This window comes from Folsomia candida, unplaced genomic scaffold, assembly GCF_002217175.1.
Source record: "Folsomia candida strain VU population unplaced genomic scaffold, ASM221717v1 Fcan01_Sc033, whole genome shotgun sequence".
Taxonomy (NCBI): Eukaryota; Metazoa; Arthropoda; class Collembola; order Entomobryomorpha; family Isotomidae; genus Folsomia; species Folsomia candida.
The window spans coordinates 287772-301427 of NW_019091225.1; the positions used below are offsets into that span (position 1 = coordinate 287772).

The following is a 13656-nucleotide window of genomic DNA, read 5'->3' on the forward strand; positions in this document are numbered from 1 at the left end:
CGAATAGCCGAGTGGATGGAGGTGTGCCAGCCATGGCATGCAAATATTGACATTGTATTATGTTTGTCAATAATTCAATATTACTAATGCAATTTTAAGTTCAATTAAGCAAGTACTCTTCTTAATTTAACGGAATTTATTTTAGACTGCTTACTTTTTATTTTAAACTAAGTTTCTCTAACCTACACACATATCGAACTATTTATTACTTTATATCACATTGCAGATAAAAGATAGCATGCTTCTTAGGCTTATATTAGATTAGGGATGAAATGTACTTTACATATGACAGCGTATCATTTGAAAATAAGTGACCGAACTAAAATAGCTGAATAATTAAGAAGTTACATGGATTATAAAGTTACAAGGTTATCTAAAATTTTCGAAACCTTGCCTAACTCTTCATTAATAAAAGACACTTGTTGTACAAATTGTTCTCCTCCCACGTTGCCCTTTTGCGGAGAACTCTTGGGTGCCAGGCTGTGTCGTTTAAATCGAAGCTGGATAGAATCTTGATAAGTAGTTGAAAATTTATGCATTACATTCGCCCATTCTTGAAGCTTAGATCTGTAAACAAGGTCAAGCTGATCTATCTCTGCGGGAATCCAAAATGGCTGGAATCAATTAACATTAAACAGCATATTTATCATTCGTTATCACATACGTAGAGAAGTAATTTATTTAACTAACGCAGTCATTTATTACCTGATTCTTGGCTTCACAATAAATAGCGAGGGCTTCTTCCTGTGACTGTTCTATTTTTGAAAGAACGTCATCCATCCTGGTGATAAGAAGTTGATCGTCTTTTGATTTAAATTTTCTTTTTTGATATTCTTTTGCAATTTCCTAAATGAAAAACAAATAACAATCTATTTTCTCTAAAAACCCTTTGTAAGTTAGCTAAAATATATAGATTTTAATTACCTTGAGACTATGATCTTGTAAAAACATTTCAGTTTGATAATGCATCCTATCCATGAAATTTGGCGAATTTGCGACTTGAAGAAGTGGTTCGTCGTCAAATTGTATGCGCATCAATTTTTCTAAATTGTTCAGCAAATCTGGATCATTTAAATCAGCGTTCTTGTTATCCGTGTTGGTGTTCTGAGCACTAACAGAAGTCGGCACAGAGAACATAGAACTTGATGTCAAATCCTGTGTATGAAAAAAATAATTAAGTATTACCAAATTTATTTAGATTTAATTTAATACTTTAATTACGTTCAATGAGCTCTGTTGAAGTTGAGAGCGACGTTTGGCAGTTAAACTGTTCAAGGTCCTATTATTATTACTCTTTGACGAAGAATTCATTTCGGAAATTACGTAGAAAATTTGTTAAAAAATATTAAAATAGCAAATTATGGAGTGTGTCGTGTCGGTCGGTTGTTTATAAAATACGAAGTGACAGTGACAACAAGCATTTTGCCTCCTCATATTTCAATCTCACGGTACATAAATACAACAGGGCAGAATGATTCCATGCACTTTCCGAGAAATAATAAAATCCGATAAGGAAAACTCGGTCGTATTATCTTGACAAACACTCGTGCCCAAAAACATTTGAAAATTCGAAAATTTATAAACATAATAACTTCATAATTTCATAACTTCATAATGCGACATTAAGAAGACCTGTATTATTTTGCGTATCATTTATTTGCCTCAAATGTGCTAATGGCGTATTAATATTACATTACTATTACAAAAATGTTATGTTGTTTATGGTTTACAACCTCCAAATCTGGGTCGAATTTGCGACGCGTCGACTAATTTTAAAACTTCGGGTTCCCATTTTGCTCGGTCGGATGAGTAGATTTGAATCTTATTAATTGTTCGAGCTGTCATTAAGGGTTTCATTAAATTGAATAGGACCGAAAACACTGCTGGAGCTGAGATTGATAATTTTTGATAAGTACTTGATAACGATAAGTTAGTGATTTTCATTTTCATGTAAGTAATAATGATGCGTTACCATTTATGATTAATGCGGTATTCAGCGTCTCGGGATAATGTGCCTGCATTTGAAAGAACATCATTAACAAGTTCCGAATAGTATATCTCAAATTATATATGCATAAGTACCTCGTATGATCCAACAATCTGCAAGATGGTATTTACACCTAAATATTGAAAATTTAATCCTATATTCATTCTGAAATTGAAAATTTTTTTAGTCTAAACTTTACTTTTCATATTTGCAAGCTGGCGAAGCCCGAATCCCTCGTAGTCACAAATCATGGTGTAACCTAATAATTAGTATTTAATTATTAATAAATTAATTATTACCTAATAAATAAGTGATAACTAATCATACGAATTCCTTTGGGCAGATTGCTTCCAGATTCCTCATGCACGGCACGCACCCTGCGACTCACAGTTTCGAGAAGTTGTCGCGAATACCGGATAAATTTCTCGGGGCCATCTTTTTCGACAGATTCTCGAACATCCCATTCTCCAATTGGACATGTGAGGGCTGAATTCATGCAAATAATGTTGATAAATTTTCACCTAAAAATCCCAGAACATCGCTCTGATAATAAATCAATTTGTCTTTTTTTACCAACTCGGCCTTCCCTGTCAATCGCGTCGATGTAAAACGGGAACAATTTTTGCATTTCAGAATCAATCCCGGACTCAATTATGGTATCGATCTTGTTGTCCTGTCTCCATTGCATTGACTGGAAATATTCGTATTAAATTGTCAGAGTGCAAAACTGTAAATTTTTACGCAAATCCCAATACCTTTTTGACGAGGTCTTCCGCTTTGTCCAAGTCCAGATCTCTTGCTATTTATGATAAACTTATGCATTACATACCTTACAAATATATTTTTTGACACGATAAAAATAATATTTAAAGTAGTCAAAATTCACCTCTCAACCATCGGATTAAGTTTTCATCTTTTCTAGCATACTCGTCCGGAAGTACGTCAACGACACGAGGTCGGAACTGTGAAAATGTGGAGATTTATAAAAATTTATAATTCAGAAATATATGATTTTTTATGTACTTGTTCCAAAGCTGCAAGTTCAGCATCTGTAAATACTTCCATGATTGTTGAAAATGATAAATTTTGTGCAAAAATATCAACAAGCTGACAGACCAAGCAATTTTATACAGTAAAATATTTCAGGTTGATCTTTCATTTTATAAACTTCTGTTTTCAGGTAGGTTAATGGGAAGAGCATTAATTTTTCATATACCTAACGGATACACTGCATGCCTGTAATGATGGGTTTCGATTCACATGCATTTTTCTAACCTATTAATAACTAAGAACTGGATTATAACAATTAAATAAAAAGTAATGACCACAGATTCATAACTGCAAAAAAGCATCATTATGTTTTTTATTGGGGAAAATTCATTACTTTTTATACGTCATCCGGAAATTATATATTATTCCAGTAAAAATGATAATAATACTTCCCGATATCTCATAATACGAATACCATTCATTACGTTGGATTTGGATGTCAAGGTTGTTTGTCTGCTCGAAATTTTAATAATTGATTTTAAATGACAGGACTATGATTTTCATTCTCATTCATAATTGGGCATGATTTTGTTAATAGAGATAACAATTATAGCATATATGAAAAATTGAGATTTTTAAATGTTCAAGTATCTACCAAACTAGTCACTAACTTATCATAGTCAAATTTTATGCATGTATGTATGTACTAGCTACTCGTTCAATCCAGTTGAAATTGGTTTTATACCATGATGCCGTTTCATGATATTATGTACATAAATACGTATTGCATGTTAACTGCAAGTGAATGGAAGAATTGCATGAAATACACCGCAGTGCATGGAATTTTGCCGAGAAACTTTCTCTGGAGAAATATTGATCTTTCTCCGAATGGAGAGAAAGTAGCCAGCATTCCATGTAGGCCTACTTTCTCTAATATACCGAGACATACATATCGTGCAAGGTCTCACGTACCCAGTTTGATCACGTCGGTCCAGAGGCTAAAAGTAAGATCGGACGGTATAAAGTTTGACATTTGTGTTCGAGCAGTACTTGAGAATTCTACAGCTCCGAAAAACTGACCTGCCACACCTGTCGTAAGTAATTCTAAAAACGTGGTCATTATATAGTTACAAAAGTTATAACATATTCCTAATTCATACAGAAAATAATGTTCCCCCTCCGAACTCTGGTCCCCTTCGGAAACTATTCTCCGCATCGGATATTTTGTCAACATTTTGGAAATGGGATACCGATGGACTCTGACGTCCACATTCCGCCCTCATTTGGTCATCTGCACCACCACTTTCCCCTCCACCTCCTGCCTCACAGGAAGTCTGGCTTTTCCGAAGTGACGTCCAACCAGGACAAATTTCAGGTTTGGTTTTGTTGTGATAAGAAAAATGAAACGAAACGAATCGGTGTAATGCATTACATTTGTGTGGCTTGGCTTTATTGATTCGTCAATAAATCAATATTTTTTAGCCCGAACCAGGGCTTATGTAATCGTCATGTCCGTCCGTCTGTCCGTCTGTCTTTCGATAACTCTCGAACGAGTTGACTGATTTGGACCAAATTTGGTACAGACATGTATCTGGGCAATGCAACGACCGAGTTCGAAGATGGGTTCGACCAGAAAAGTTTTGGACCGGTGGGGGTCATCGGAGTGGGTGGGGTATTAAGCACCAAATTTTCAAAATTGTCGTAGAAAGCTGAAATTTGGCACAGAGGTTGCTAATGGTTCCTAATGAAAGAATATGAAGTGAAATTGGAAAATTTGGCAACCGGAGGTACCCGAGGGGGTGACCCATACCGATTTTTCAGAATCATCCAATCGAGCTGAAATTTGGTATAGAGGCTGCTAATGGCCCCTAATGGAAGAATATGAAGTGAAATTGGTAAAATTTTCATATGCCGGGACCCGTTGGGGTGACCCATATCGATTTTCAGAACTTGTCGTAAAAAGCTTAAATTCGGAACGATGACACCTAATGGCTTCTCATGAAATTATATGAAGTCAAAGATGAACAAAAAGTAACCGGAGGGGTAATAAGGGGTACCCATACCGATTTCTAAGAGTTTATATATTGAGCTAAAATTTAGTAAGGAGTCGAAAAATAACTTAGGATTAATTAGGACCTGGTTCGGGCTAAGCAAAGCTGTACTGATAGGTTTTTTGCAATGTCGTCATTCTATTGTGTTGTTATCTAGATCCGACTGGATTGCCAGCATTTCAGCCCTGACGAACTCACGGTGAAAGCAGTGGATAAAAATGTCGTGGTGGAAGCGAAACATGAAGAAGTTCGTGCATAGATTTTGGAATGTTAAAATGAACGTTTCATGATTTTCAAAATCTCATCTTTTCCAGAAAGAGGATGAGCATGGATACATCACTCGCTCCTTCACGCGTCGATATCCACTCCCTGCAGATATCAATCCTGACGATTTTGATGATAAAGTCGTCTGCGAGCTGAGTACCGATGGCGTTCTCATGATCACCATTCCAAGAGTGAAGGTCGTTACGGGGGACGCTAACGAAAAGATTATCCCAATTACACACACAGGAAAAATGGCTAATGGTGCAGACCCATTGTAAAAAGATCTCATTCCAAATAATTCTACAACTTCCAATCAAAATGTATGAAACATTTTATCGAAAAAAATAAAATGCTGCACTCATTGCAAAAATATGTAATTCTTTCACACCTATTATTAATTTACATTAAGTTTTCATTCATTTCAAATGCATATAGATGACTAATGATCCTTGTCCGGGTTGTAAAAATATTAGTTGCAAAAATAACCCTAATGTGTCAAATGTCCTTGAAACCGAACAATCACCGCTGGACAAGGACAGAGGAGAGTGAATGAATATGCCTGGTAGACGGTGAGCACATAAAGGAAAAGGATACACCACAAAATCTAGGAATTTGGCGTGTATTTGCTCAATTCGCGAATTATTTGCAACGTCCACATAAGTACGTTGAGCGTGGTGGACCCGGCGTTTGGTTTTTGGTTTGAAACAAATCGGAGGAGTCCACTTGTTTGAGCTTCAGTCGGTAGTTGGCTTTTGCTTGGTTTTGACAACAAAAAAATCACTCCTCTTTCTTTCCAGACAGACGGCTGCAAAAATCAACAATTAAATATTTCTGAACTGGTAAGTATTGATCCTAAAATTGTTCAATTGTCCTTGCCCTCTGTGTTTCAGAATATTTCGAATTGTTAACCACGTGAAATAACTAAATTTTATGTTGAATCTATTTTTTGTAGGTAGCAGCATCTCTCGAGCATAATGGCAGAAATGGATTATAAGCTTACGTATTTCAACATGAAAGGTAAGATTAGTAGTTAATGAATTATTATTAATTATTGAATACTACTTGCTTATTTATTATACAGGTCTTGCCGAGCCGATTAGAATGATTTTCGCAGTCGCTGGTCAAAAGTACGAAGATGTGCGAATTCCAAGGGAGGAGTGGGCCCAGCATAAGGAGAGTATGTGGTTAAAACAAATTTGAACTCTAATTTGTACGAGATTTGGTACATTGTTTAATTCTATTTTAAATATTTAGAGTTTGAATATGGCCAGTTGCCCGTGTTGGAAGTGGGGGACAAAAAACTTGCCCAATCGAACGCTATAACGCGATTTTTGGCGAAAAAATTCAACTTGGGAGGAGCAGATGACTGGGAAGCTGCTAAAGTTGATGAATTGGCGGATGTTATGGTTGATTTCCGTTCGGGTATGGTATGACATTAATATGTGCTTAATATAATGGGAATAGTGTGTAGCGACGATATGCAAATTGTGAGGTTTTTTAAAAGCAATTCTATTTGCATATTTCTTCAGAATGGCGAAAGTATTTCATGGAAAAGGACCCAGAGAAGAAGGAAGAATTAAAGAAAACCTTAATTGAGACCACCGTTCCAAAGTATCTCGGAAAAGTGGAGAACATTCAAAAAGAGAACGGTGGAGATTTCCTCGTCGGACAAAAACTGACTTGGATTGATATTCAATACGCCCATTTCTTGGAAATGTTTGAAGTTACCACTGGCCCTGAAGTTACTGCAGCTTATCCGAATTTGAAAAAGCTGCAGAAGGCTGTCTTTGAAACTCCAGAGATTAAGGAGTGGATTGATAAGCGACCAGTAACCGAGTTTTAAACTACAATGGCTTCAGCTCTTACCTTGTATGTATTGCTTTTCTAATCAGAATTAATAGTTCAGCACACAACAGAATTTACCAAAATTTTTGAATCTCGACACAAGTCTGATTTATTATTTAAAATTAGTTAATTGAATGTAAAATGTTACTAAAATTTCAGTGTTCTTAATAAATATAAGCTAGGCTATGCTAATTCAATAATAGTGAGAGTATTATTCTGTCCCGTTCTCAACTTTTGTAGTAGCTTAAGGATCTAAAATGTGTATTCTTATTTTCAATTTTTGATGAAATTAAAAAACAGTATTGCAACTGCTAGATATTTACAATTGACCTTGAAACTAATTAATTTTTTTCATTATGAAACGTGACGAGCAACAAATTCATAAGATTCCCATTGCATTGTCTGAATTTTAATCGACGCCTTTGGGCATCTTCCCTTCCGCCTGACAAGGCAATTATTAGTAGTACCAGCTACTTAAGATAGGAAAATTATGCTCATTCCACAAAACTCTGATTAAGACAGGTTAATCAATCATTAATCCACAATTCGTGTCTGCTAATAACCTGTGAAGGAAACTATTATGGGTACTGGACCAGGAACAAGTCTTCACATATATAGATCTTCGACGTTAAAAATGTGCCGTTAGTTGTTGTTATCCTTCTCATCATCGATACATCTGATTCGCCATGAATCTCAAGGTAATTTATTGTATTGCCTCAATTTTCATATGCAATTTTATATTTTACACATTATTTTTTCATATGTAGATTTACATTTATATTGCAATTCTACTTGCAACCCTTGCCACAATAATTACCCCAGCGGACGCAGGATTGAAAAAAATACATCGAAAGTTTCATGGCGGTGGGGGACGAAGACATGGTGGACACGGTCACGGTCATGGTCACAGAGGAGGAGGACATGGGAAATTTGGAGGAAAGTTTGGGGGGAAGCATGGATGAAAATATATTGATTCAGATCGGGTGATTCTTCAATTTTTAGTGGAGTGTAGAAACAAAAGACGTAATATAAATTTTATAATAAAGACAATCATACTGAAACTATTATCACAGTTGAGATTCAGTTTATCGATTTAAAGTTATACCGTTGAATTTATTCAATGAATAAAAAGAAAGCGATCTATCATAAGGCTGCTTAACACAAGTAATTGTCAATTGACAAAACATCGTGTCACTCATAAATACAATATATGTATATGTAAAGAATACTAATAATAAGGCAAATAATTGTGGTACATTTGTTATTTCGAATAAAAAAGTAGTCTCGTTTTGATTTTGATATAAAATAACATCTTTGTAACAAAGCGTTTAAAAATAACCTAACTGCCTTCATCAAGAGAGATCATGACATATCCAAGAACCGCTACCTCATGGGGGTCATTGTTTTCCATCATGTACGGAGTATATGGTTGAACAACAATGCAAGCACCTGTCGTTAAAGATTTTCCGATGAGGTAATTAGTTCCGTCAACGACTTCATACTGTGTTGATCGTACGACCACGCTGCCTTTCAATACCCAACAGATCTACAAATACACCCAAACAAAATCAGTTTATACATTAGTAAAACAAAAATAAAACGAAAACTTAATGTAATAAATACTTAATAGCAACATACAATTTGAACATTTTTAGAAATACTCATCGGTTTCAATGTTCTCGGAGCGATGTTAATGTATCCAGTAACTCTATTTTCATACAGACCAAACGAAGCAACCATAACTCCTGGATCAGATTCTTGAAACAGTAAGGGATCGCTTAGTTCTTTAATGTCGACAGAATTGTTGACGATGGATGCTCTGATTTCAACATTGTTCCCGGTGGCAGCAGAGTTCCGTAATTCTAAAAATGCAGCCTCGTCAGCATTGATTCTGAATTGCATATCTGCATTCTCTTCATCATTTTCGACATCAGTATGTGCACTAGGTACACCAGTATCACTATGTTCACTAGGTTCGGGTGTGGATGGGACAATTTCCTCAATCTCATCAGCTTCCGACTTTACACTTTGTGGTGGGGATGGGGTAATTTCACTAATTTCATTACTTTCATCATCTTCCGACTTTACATTTTGTGGTGGGGATGGGGTAATTTCACTAATTTCATCACTTTCATCATCTTCCGATTTCACATTTTGTGGTGGTGATATTTCATACTTGTGATGAAGAAGAGGCACACATACATCTGAAGATGATGACGACGATGATGAAATTTGACGTGGTCGTCGTCGCCAGATTGAAGGTTTTTCTTCCTCTGAGTCGCTAAGTTCTCTTTCCGGTCTTTGTGGAGGAATTGTAGAACTAACCCTTTCCCGTCTTTGTGGAGGTATTATTGTAGAACTAACCCTTTTCGGTCTTTGTGGAGATATTGTAGAACTAACCCTTTCCCGTCTTTGTGGAGGTATTATTGTAGAACTAACCCTTTTCGGTCTTTGTGTAGAACTAACCCTTTCCCGTCTTTGTGGAGATATTGTAGAATTAACCCTTTCCGGCCTTTGTGGAGGTATTGTAGAATTAACCCTTTTGAGGACTTTTTGTTGTTTATGATGGCCAACGCCAAAGTTAAAGTTGAATAGTGAATTTTTAGGGGCGTCGATACTCTGAAAATTGTTAGCAATAGTTCAACTATAATTTCGTGTATATTTGGGGCCACATTTTTGAAGTAACGACGATGTAAAATAACAAACAATTTACTTACCGAAGTATTCGTTGGAAAATAGCGTGTAGTTCCAACCGTTTGGTTATGCCTGGTATCCCTCGCATGCTTATTCAAGATAATCAGCGATGTCGTCGCTTTTTTCTCCACCTTTGCAGCAGTAACAGAATTCTTCTTCATCTTACTGCTGGTCACGCCTTAACAACTTTCGTGTTCCAAAAATTAATTTGTGACTGAGCTGTGCCGTGAAAAAGTTTAGATTTAATTTACATGTGCACAAATATTTGTGATTGTTTGTGATTTTTACATTGGATCAATCCCGCTGCGGTGTGATGAATTCGAGCCACAAAAACAGGAGCGACAGTTCTATGCAAGACTGGTTGAGTCGTAGAAACTACCTGCTTTAGGCTGAAAATTAGTGAAAATTGATATATTGTTTGTATTTGACATAATTTATTTAAATATTGCATTTCATTTATTTTTCCGTCATCTCAACACAGTAAAGCTATTATTTTAATTTATAATCTAACCATGAACTTCACACATGCATTATTCCTAATATTTTAAGAACGCAATCAAATCACAGTCATATATAGATATTTGTTATAGTTTAAAACAGAACAATTATTGGTATTTAATTTCATTCACGGGGTAAAGAATTAATAAATTGATGCGCACAATCTTGACTCGAGAGGTCATAATTATTATGACATTTTTGTCTACCACATGCATACAATTTGGTTTTCATTTGTATGTATTTAATTTAAACAACTTCTTCCATCGTAAGCTCAAAGGTTTCTTCAGACGGTTGAACTAGTCCTTCGAAGTCGTAGAAGGCAGCGTGGGCCATGATGAGAAAGCAGGAAGCTCCAAGGACCCAGAACATGACGCCACCCGCACCCACCAAGTAGAAGAGGGGCATAGAACACAGGCCGACGAGACTGTACTGCTGAGCGAGAGACACCTCCCTCCCAAACAAGGTCACTTGACGATTCGTGTTCTTGACAAAGATTCCGTAACATACTCCGAGAACGATGGCAAATGCGAACAGCAAGAGAGGCGATGTTATCCTAAAAAGTCGGGATATTATTAAACTTACGAGAATTTAAATGGTATAATATTCCACAAACTTACAAACAGTAAATGAACAATCCAATGAATACGAAGAAGTAATTGCTCTGAAAATGGTCTACATTTTGCACGACTCGACGACTCAGGCGCTGTGCTGATTTGGGATATTTAAATCGAGACGTGGAAAAGAACGTGGACCAGGGGCGAATACTTTGTCGTCTTGTCGAAAACCATTCCATCGCTTCTTGTTTCGTCAATGGGATTGGAATACTGGGAAGACTGAACTTTCCATCGTTTCTGCAAAGTCAAATGTAATTTAGTAAATAACAACAAATACTTTTCTGGATTTGGTAAATGCCAACTCTGATCTTATCTCGCGGACTCACGGAAGTTTGAACCCCTTGAAGGTTTCGGCAGGCTCCATGTCTCCTTCCACGTCTATTTTCATGTTGAAAGTTAATTTTAATGTGAAAGTTTCAAATTATGACAGGAAACAGGTGATCTTCTCGTCGTCAGCCTCCACAATGGTTCAGAGTCGAGGTGCTGTTCTCCTGGAAATGATTTTAATAGTACAATTTCTAGAATTGGTGATAAATTACCAGCCAAAATTACTTAAATGTTACACCAAAAATTTACTTTAACTTACAAAAATACAAAAATCGAACTTTCGTTAGCAGCTGTCCAAAAATTGGACTCCAAACGATGAATTATGGCATTTAGTTTAGGTTGGGTAAACTTTAGTAAACTGGCAAACTTACTGAACAAATATTTAGTTTAACTGTTAACTTTAATTCATATTGAACAAACTAAAATTAGCTCTTGTCAAAACAAATGTTTACGTGTAACTTTTTACTCAATTTGTAAGTCTTGAATGCCGGGAGAAGTTTCTCTCATTCTCAATGCCTACACAATTCAGTTTCATGATAAATAAATCTCCAGAATGGTTTTTATAATTAATTTTTAACCTGTAATTATTCTAGATTTATTTTTAAACCGCAATGGATTTGAAATAAGTGTATGATATATTAATTTAATATCTTAAATTGCAAAAGATGAATCACATTAAATGAATCACATCATTAAATTCGTGATGATATTCATTTTTGTGCATTTTCTAAATTTTATTTGCATGTATTGCAGGAGAAATAATTTTTGTATTATTATTTTTAATTGTTTTATTATGTTAAATTATTCATTATTTATTATTATTTTTGCGAATAATTCTTAATTAATAAATAATTCAAAGTTCAGTCAATTAATTACATAACATCAACGCTGTGATTTTAGGTGTTTGCTCTGTGTAATAAAACTCCACAATGCAAAAAGCATGGACTAAAAGTCAAGTGCATTTTATTACATAAGGGTAAAAAAATGATGACCACTTGAATCATTCATAACATAACGTTTCATTCAAGCATTACTGGATTGCAGACTGATGAAATGACACAACGATGCATGATGAAGATAATAAGGGTCAATTGAATAGTTGCATTTAAATGCAATTGCATACCGGTCAGTCAGTACGATTTTCCTCGAGCATCTGTCTGACAAATTAATTACTCCGAAAATACATAAATTTTTGAGTTGCATTTCGTTTTTGGATTTAAAAAATTCTAACTTTATTAGCGAGACAAGAAGATGGACCAGGATTACAAACTTACGTATTTCAACATGCGAAGTAAATATGATACCTGTTGCACTTATTGCATTTTCGACAAAAGTTAACATGTCGCAAACTTATTTCTAAATATTATGTAGGCATCGCCGAGCCGATAAGAATGGTATTCGTCGTTGCTGGCGTCAAGTTCGAGGACATTCGAATTCCAAGAGAAACGTGGCCAGAACACAATAAAGAAAGTGAGTTTATTTTAAACCAAATTTTGAATTATTTGAAATTTTAGTGGAGTGCAAGTATTCCAATAAAATTTTGAAATTTAGTTTGCAAGCCTAATAATATAATTTCATAACATTTTGTTCAAATTCAGAATATGACTACGGTCTATTGCCCGTTCTTCATATCGGAGACAAACAACTTTCCCAGTCGAACGCTATAATTCGATTTTTGGCAAAACAATTCAACCTGTCCGGATCAAATGATTGGGAAAATGCAAAAATTGACGAGCTGGCATTTGTGCTTTCTGACATTTTTGCAGGTGACATTTTTAAAAATAAAATCTACACGAATTAGCATTTTAATCGGTAACATTAATAGTTGAATTTGATTGTTCGTCAGAATGGCGAGCTTATTTTATTGAGAAGGATGCTGAGAAGAAAGCAGAGCTAAAAACGGCCTTGGTGAAAGTTACAGTTCCAAAATATTTCAACAAAGTGGATAAAATTATCAGCCAGAAAAATAGTGGAGGCTATCTCGTCGGAGAGAAATTGACATGGGTCGACATTCAGTATGCAAATTATTTGGATTTGTTCGAAGTAACAGTTGGTCCCGAAATTACTGCGGATTATCCAAATTTGAAAAGTTGCAGAAAACTGTGTTCGAAATTCCGGCAATTAAGGAATGGATTAAAAAGAGGCCTGTAACTGAATTTTAATAAATGAAAAAATAAAGGATTTTTCCCACCTCAGGTCAATAACGCATTAATCTATCTATGAATTTTATCTCTGAAAACTATAATTTTTCCAATTCAGGCGTTATTCCTTTCAAATACGAAATCCTTTCGACTTTTGAAATTTAGTAAGAAATAAAATGCCAGTAGGCAATTGTCTATTTAAAAAGTATGAAACTCAACGTGCAGCATATAAATCTAATCTTCCT

General features: G+C 35.3%; 5 protein-coding genes and 1 pseudogene across 5 annotated transcripts; 3 read left to right on the forward strand and 3 right to left on the reverse strand.

Annotated features, from left to right (window-relative positions):
* Window positions 1–121: 121 nt before the first annotated feature.
* Window positions 122–3145, reverse strand: LOC110860620 (SEC14-like protein 4). The gene is made up of 12 exons (XM_022109692.2): window positions 3011–3145; window positions 2874–2949; window positions 2743–2786; window positions 2561–2678; window positions 2315–2473; window positions 2187–2246; window positions 2083–2120; window positions 1973–2015; window positions 1222–1889; window positions 925–1155; window positions 706–846; window positions 122–614 (listed from the first exon to the last, which is right to left on the reverse strand). Exons 1-9 carry the CDS (start codon window positions 3050–3052, stop codon window positions 1720–1722), a joined length of 750 nt encoding a protein of 249 aa, XP_021965384.1. The 5' UTR covers window positions 3053–3145; the 3' UTR covers window positions 122–614; window positions 706–846; window positions 925–1155; window positions 1222–1719.
* A 767-nt stretch (window positions 3146–3912) lies between these two features.
* LOC110860530 (alpha-crystallin A chain) lies at window positions 3913–5666 on the forward strand. Its single transcript, XM_022109589.2, has 4 exons — window positions 3913–4071; window positions 4140–4352; window positions 5186–5275; window positions 5343–5666. The coding sequence occupies exons 2-4, from the start codon at window positions 4146–4148 to the stop codon at window positions 5568–5570; spliced, it is 525 nt and encodes a 174-aa protein (XP_021965281.1). The 5' UTR covers window positions 3913–4071; window positions 4140–4145; the 3' UTR covers window positions 5571–5666.
* Window positions 5667–5978: 312 nt separating this feature from the next.
* LOC110860697 (probable glutathione S-transferase 5) lies at window positions 5979–7462 on the forward strand. The gene is made up of 5 exons (XM_022109788.2): window positions 5979–6131; window positions 6245–6309; window positions 6374–6469; window positions 6547–6714; window positions 6822–7462. The coding sequence occupies exons 2-5, from the start codon at window positions 6267–6269 to the stop codon at window positions 7133–7135; spliced, it is 621 nt and encodes a 206-aa protein (XP_021965480.1). The 5' UTR covers window positions 5979–6131; window positions 6245–6266; the 3' UTR covers window positions 7136–7462.
* A 754-nt stretch (window positions 7463–8216) lies between these two features.
* LOC110860694 lies at window positions 8217–10137 on the reverse strand. The gene is made up of 3 exons (XM_022109786.2): window positions 9855–10137; window positions 8776–9756; window positions 8217–8683 (listed from the first exon to the last, which is right to left on the reverse strand). The coding sequence occupies exons 1-3, from the start codon at window positions 9990–9992 to the stop codon at window positions 8477–8479; spliced, it is 1326 nt and encodes a 441-aa protein (XP_021965478.1). The 5' UTR covers window positions 9993–10137; the 3' UTR covers window positions 8217–8476.
* A 106-nt stretch (window positions 10138–10243) lies between these two features.
* On the reverse strand, window positions 10244–11746 carry LOC110860698 (prenylated Rab acceptor protein 1). The gene is made up of 4 exons (XM_022109789.2): window positions 11530–11746; window positions 11270–11434; window positions 10947–11180; window positions 10244–10882 (listed from the first exon to the last, which is right to left on the reverse strand). The coding sequence occupies exons 2-4, from the start codon at window positions 11329–11331 to the stop codon at window positions 10576–10578; spliced, it is 603 nt and encodes a 200-aa protein (XP_021965481.1). The 5' UTR covers window positions 11332–11434; window positions 11530–11746; the 3' UTR covers window positions 10244–10575.
* Window positions 11747–12351: 605 nt separating this feature from the next.
* LOC110860696 lies at window positions 12352–13474 on the forward strand (annotated as a pseudogene).
* Window positions 13475–13656: the final 182 nt, after the last annotated feature.